Here is a 6,628-nt window from a genome sequence, read left to right as displayed (position 1 = left end):
TTTTTAATGAACAAAAATTTAATCATATGGAGTATGTAGTTTTGCACTTTGCAGCTAAAAGTTGATCTGGTTCATTTGTATTCCATCATACTTATATAAATGCTACCTTTTATGTCAACACTTCCTTGACCTCATTACTCCCTCTCATTCCAGCATTAATTGATTCCTTTTCATAGTAATGACTATGGATCAAACTCATAGGCTGTTAATGTCCAATAAACAGTATTGGTCAGTATTGGTTTGCATTGAGTTTCTGAAATCATATAATCACTAACTAAATCTCTAAAGCTGAGATTTGCTTAATCTTAGCACCTGAAACTACTAATGTAATTTATTTTCACTTTCTTGCCAAGAAAAAGTAGCCATCCAATTGTGACCTTTGAGGTAATCCTTCCCCAATTCAGTTCACACATTACTTAGATTTTTAAATTAATTAAAAGATGGAATATACTTTTGTTTATTTAATAAAATATGTTCTTTCTTTCTCCTAGAATATATCAGAGCCTTGATTACATAGAAGATAATGCTACCGTTTTTCATGCCTCCTATCTCTCTGCAGTAGCTAATGCTGAAATAAAAAACTCAGTGGCTTTAGGTCATTTCGTTCTTCCTCCTGCCTGCCTGCAAGAAGGTTAGAAAAAATGATTTAACCAATCCCCTTTAGACAGCCTAATATAGCTATAAGAGATTCCTGGTGTCTTAGTGGTAAGGAGTTGTGTTGCCAACCCAAAGGCATGTTGCTCAAATCCACCAAATGCTCTGTGGGAGAAAGATGGGAAGTCTCTTTCCATGTGATTTACTGTCTCTGAAAACCTGCTGCAGAGTCAGCTATGAGTCTATTTTGCTTCAACAATACACAATAACAACAATATATCTATAGAGATCTGTTGTCATATTCCACAGGGAGTTGTGCTTGTAACTTACCTCCCTGGCTGAGGCTCCACCACTGGCTCCAAGGAAGAAAGGTGGGAACTTTGCTCCCAGCCAGTTTACAGACTTGGAAATCTGCTGGAAGTTCAGCTTTGAGTCAGTTTAACTCTACAGTAATTGAGAGTGAGTGAGAGAAACATAGTTGTGGGTTCCCCAGTCTTGGTTCCTAATTACAGACTTATGTTGTTTAAGTGAAAAAAAGAATAGACTTTGGATCAGATTGACCTGAGTTTGCATCCTGACTTCTTTCTGTTGTTGTTGATATTATTAATTGTTCATTTATATACTTGCTGAGTTCCTATACTATGCCAGGTTTCAACCCAGATGCAGATCTTGCTCTTACAGTGCTCACAGGCTGAGATCCAACACTTAGCAAGCGTTGTGATCTTCAGCAAGTTATTAACCTCTCCTGTATTGTTTTTGTCGTGTGTAACATGTTGGGCTGCTAACTGAAAGGTCTGTGGTTCAAATCCATCAAGCCCTCCTAGAGAGAAAGATGGCCAATCTTCTGTAAAGATATACAGCCTCAATAGGAGGGTTGCTATAGGTTAGAAGTAATTCAATGGCAATGGTTTGGTTTTATTTTTTAAATTTTGTGGGGTAAGTTGTTTTGAGGATTAAACGAGATAATGTATTAAGCTGTCTGAAGTGCCGAGATTTCAATATTCAATATACATGTTCCATTTAGTTTTAAATCTTATCTCTCTGACTTTTTTTCTGATACTAAAACATTTGCTCTGATAGTTACTTCTCACGATAAAATCAATATCAGTACCACCATAAAAAATCCTGGATCAAGTAAGGGGAAATGTTGGAAAAAAACCTTAAAAATACAAAAAAAGTCAGTTGGTTTTTTTTTTTTCCTTTTTCTTTTCTTTTTAGAGAGAGATTACCATTTTCTTTTCTTTTTTTTTTTTTTATTTCCACTCATTCATTGTTGTACTTTTCTTCTCTCCCATCTCTTCCCCCAGTACACTCTCCTCTTGGAAAAATAAAAGAAAAATTCTTTCATTGTTTTACAATCCCTCCCCCAGGGTCCACTCAACTATGCAGCCTTCGCTCTGGACTCTGTCATGACAAAAATACCTCATCACATAACCCTTTTAAACAGTTTTCTCCCTCATATGTTTCAGTGCAGTATGCATTATTGAACTCATCTTTCTCAGTCTCCCCCCAACCTTGAGGTCAGTCCTGTTTTACAACAATATCACCATGCAGTATTTGTCCTTTTGTTACTGAGATACTTCACTGTCCTCCAGGGTCACCCATTTTGAATAATACTGCATGAGTTCCTTATTTTTCAATACAGCATAGTATTCCATTGTGTGAATATACCACAGCTTCTCTATCCATTCGTTTGTTGATGTGCACGTAGGTTGTTTCCAACTTGTTGCTATTGTGAACAAAGCCGTGATAAACATAGGTGTGCATATATCCGCTTGGGTGGCAGTTGTGATCTCTTTGGGGTATATTCCTAGTAGTGGAATTGCTGGGTCAAATCGTATCTCTATCTGCAACTTTTTGAGGAAGCGCTACACCGCCTTCCACAGTGATTGCACCATTTTACACTCCCACAAACAGTGAATAAGGGTTCTAGTTTCTCCACAACATCGCCAGCATTTGTTGTTTGGTGTTCTCTTAAATTTTGCTATTCTTCCTGGAGTGCTATGATATCTCATAGTTGTTTTAAAATAGGTCAGTTTTACTAGAACAATCGAGACTGTTGTTACATGCCATCAAGTTGACCTGACTCAGCACAGTAGCTCTGAATATTGCCCAATCTTGAGCCCATCTTACTGTCTCTGACATACCTACCCTCATTACCCTAGTTACTGTATCAATTATTCTCAACCAGGATCTTCCTCATCTCCTGCTTTGTCCTTCCATCCTTTCAAGCATGATGTCCTTCTCCAAAGACTGGTCCCTCTGGCAACATGCCCAAAGTATGTGAGGCAGAGCCTTAAAATCCTTGCCTCCAAGTTGCAACTTGGTTTTACCCTTTCCAAAACTTATCTGTTAGTTCTCTTTGCAGTCCATGGTATGTTCAATACACTCTTCTCCAGCATCACAACTCAAAGGCATCAATTATTCTTCTGTCATCTTTGGTCATTGTCCAGCTCTTGGCCTGGATCAGGTGTACCTTGGTCTCCATACTGACGTTGTTACTCTTCAGTACTCTGGAGACTGGGAGAATCCCAAAACTATGGCCATTAGTTACCCTTTAAACTTGGAAGAAAACTCATTCACCATCATGGCTCAACTTTCAGCTAACCAATGGACAACATTATATTGTGACCAGGAAGGAATTAATTCCTTAGAATAACTAACCATATATGTCAAAAGAGCACCAATTGCCCTCAAGGCATGAAAGAAAGATTAATGGAGATGAAATTTATAGGAAAGAAGTGGAAAAAAGAATTATATCATGAGTATTGGAATTAGTAGTATGGAAAAAAATGTGTATGAATGATTAAACACAACCCCAGTATACTTGCAAACTTTCTCTCAAACCACAATAAAAATATGTTTATTATAACAAAAATTTTTCTATGGTTATAAGCCCATAAATTGCTTGTTGTTATAGTTTTTTAAATTTTTGGAAAGTATTTTAATATTGATTATATCATCACTTTCTGAAATAGGAAGGGCAAATAAGGAAAAGTTTTTGAAATTTATTTTTTTCATTAAACCTTTTTATTTCCTGTCCAAACTTTTGCTTTTCTTCTATGACCTAACTTAGATGGCTTGTTTTCAGTAGGCCTGGCAATATTACCATCTCCAGAAAGGCACACTGAAGCTGAGTACAGATTTCCAGTGAATTAAGTATTAAAAGTAAGCAAACAACTCGTCAAAATATGTCTAGAGAAGACCCTTAGAAATCTTAAGGAATTTGTTATTTCTATAGCTAATGTCTTGCTAAGACACAATTATGAAACTGTTCCAAGGGATCTCTGGTGGCCTAGTGGCAAGAAGCTGCACTGCAATCCCAGAGGTATGTGGTTTGAAACCACCAGATGCTCTGCTGGAGAAGGAGGGGCAATCTCCTCCTATACCAGTCAGATCTGATTTGATGGTACACACACACACACACACACACACACACACACACAAAAATAATAAAAACAAAACAAAAACCTGTCCCAAGTTATTCTGAAAATAATGACTGCATGGAAGAATTGATTTATTAAAAATGATCTGTTCCAATCAATAAGTTTAATATACTTTGATTTTTGCATAAAACACATCTGTATTAATAACACATGCATGCATGTAATGTGCATAGTTCTAGAAAATGAACTCATGTGGAGGTTGTGTGGTTTGTAAAAATATGTGTAATATCACAGTTATTTGTAAAAAGACAACAATCTTTGCTTTCAGTGAGTTTATATTATAGTCCTGCATGTTCTGATTTTAAATTATCTGTCCTGCTCTGCCTTATAGGGAGCTGTGATGGCTTAGTAGTAAGGAATTGTACTGCCAATGCAAAAAGTATGTGGTTTAAATCCACCAGCTGCTCTGCAGGAAAAAGATGGGACATCTGTGTGAATTACTGCCTCTGAAAACTCCCTGGAGGGTCAGCTATGGGTCAGTTTTGACTTAACAACAACATTCAGCCTTTTAGTTAGAACCAACTCATAGCTGATCTTCCCATGGGTTTTCAAAGACAGTAAATTACTTGAGAAAAGATTGCATTGGTGTATTCAAACTGCAAGCCTTTGGGTTGGCAGCGCAACACGTTACCACAAAGACACCAGAGCTCCTTGCTTTTCTGTTTAGTGCTTTATGTTAAAATATGATTTTTTTTAAAAAAAGGTAATTTAAATGCAAACATGTTCCTTTAAAAGTATACATCTTTTTAACCCATCCTAAACAGTACTATCTAACAGAAAGGAAACACAGATGCAAGTCACAAGCATTATTTAAATTTTTTCTAGTAGACACATTGAAAAAAGTTAAAAGGAACAGGTGACATAAATTTTGGGGATTTATTTAATACATCCAAAATATCATCATATAGATATCGATATAGATATAGATATTTTACCTTTTTTTATAGTTGGTTTTGAAAATGTATTGTTTATTTTATACTTCCAGAACATCTCAATTTGAATTAGCCATATTTCAAGGGCTTTTTTTTTCTGCATGTAACTAGTAGCAACTGTACTAGCAAGGCTAGGCCCAAAGTAATGTGATCCTTTCATTCTGTAGCAGGCCAATGTGGATACTTTTTAAATCATTGATTTAGGATTAACAGCATTGTGCCATGTTTAATAGACATGCTACCCATCCATCCTTTTTTATTCTAGTGATCTAGTGGTTAGTGCTTTCATCCTTTTTTTAGAAACATAAATTAATTCTTGCAGACTTCTGCTTTATAAATTAATGAATTTGATACTTTTAAATTTGACTTAACATTTGTCATTTTTATATTAACACTGGACCTGAAAACATTGACATCTATTGGAACTATATTTTTTCAAGCGGGAAAAGTATGGTCCTCACAATGATAATGATGATTCTCATAGTGCATTAGTTTCATCTGAGGAGTTTATTAGAAATGCAAATTGTTGAGACTCTCTTAAATAATCTGATTCAATAAGAACCAGCATTTCAAAAAAGTATTTTAGGTGATTTTGATGGAAAAAATGTTTGCCTAGAAATTTCAAACTTCAAGTGATATTCAAAAAGATCTACATTTACCTTTTAAAAATATTTACATTTTAAAAAATAGTATTGGATTTGTTCTTATTGTCACAGATATTAGAAGAAAAATTGGCAATTTTATTTGGGAACAAGGCCAGCATTCTTCAGCAGAAAAGGTAAGAGTGAACTGATATTGCTTAGAATTTACATTTTCAGCATTTCAAAAATATTTCAACTCTCCTGTCCTACTGACAGCATGCTGTATGGTCTGGTTTCACCCCTTTCCAGCAGTCCATTCTCCTTTCTAGTTCGTTCTTTTTCACACTCTTTCAAATGACCCTACCTTTCACTAGCTCTGCCTCTGCCTTACTACCTTAATAAACCTTTCTCATTTGTTTTGCTATATTGAAAGTCAGTGTGTGGGTGTGGGTGTGAGTCCACTTAACTACAGTCACTTCAATGCACCCACTCATGAGAAATAACAATGAGTGGTGAAGAGATAAAGAGAACTCTGGTTTTCACATACTTCGTATTGGAGATCCCACCAAGACCACTTTTAAGATCAGTGAGTCAATAGTGACTGTTTTTAAGTGACCTTTCCTCCCCTGTTACTTGGCAGGTAACAAGTATGGCTCTTTCATCTGCTTCTCTAACTCAGAAGGCTCTCTGGGCCTGTCACTTGAAGCTTTCTCTTGGTGGTGATGGTGGTGGTGGTGGTGGTGGTGGTGTTGGGGTGATTGCTTAAAGATCTAAACCCCTAGCTAACCTTTGCTGTCTCTTCTTGGAGAAGATGAGCCCCTCTCTTTCTCCTTAGCAATCCATTTAACTGTATTCACTTTGTACCCTTTCAAAACTTCCTGTATGACATTTTCAACAATATTGTAAGTAAATTATTTTTTTATTATTATTAAATTTTATTAGTTTTAATGAACATTTACAGAGATTTTGGGTTCTCATTCATTCATTGTTGCACTGTTTTCTCTACCCTCCTCCCCAGTTCATTCTTCTCCACCCCCAATGTCTGTTTTAATTGTCCAATTGCCACAGTGCTTGT

General features: G+C 36.1%; 1 protein-coding gene across 1 annotated transcript in view; it reads left to right on the top strand.

Moving 5' to 3' along the window:
• The window catches only part of LOC102856397 (chromosome unknown open reading frame, human C15orf43), a 56,544-nt gene that overhangs the window by 7,119 nt on the left and 42,797 nt on the right, over positions 1–6,628 (top strand). Inside the window, exons 3-4 of the mRNA XM_006883197.1 lie at positions 492–631; positions 5,689–5,750. Coding sequence (XP_006883259.1) covers positions 492–631; positions 5,689–5,750 — 202 coding nt within the window. The remainder of the gene's footprint in view (positions 1–491; positions 632–5,688; positions 5,751–6,628) is intronic.

This window comes from Elephantulus edwardii, unplaced genomic scaffold (genome assembly GCF_000299155.1).
Source record: "Elephantulus edwardii isolate Elephantulus edwardi_28Jun2011 unplaced genomic scaffold, EleEdw1.0 scaffold00026, whole genome shotgun sequence".
NCBI classification, from domain to species: domain Eukaryota; kingdom Metazoa; phylum Chordata; class Mammalia; order Macroscelidea; family Macroscelididae; genus Elephantulus; species Elephantulus edwardii.
This window is presented reverse-complemented; position numbering and strand designations above follow the sequence as displayed.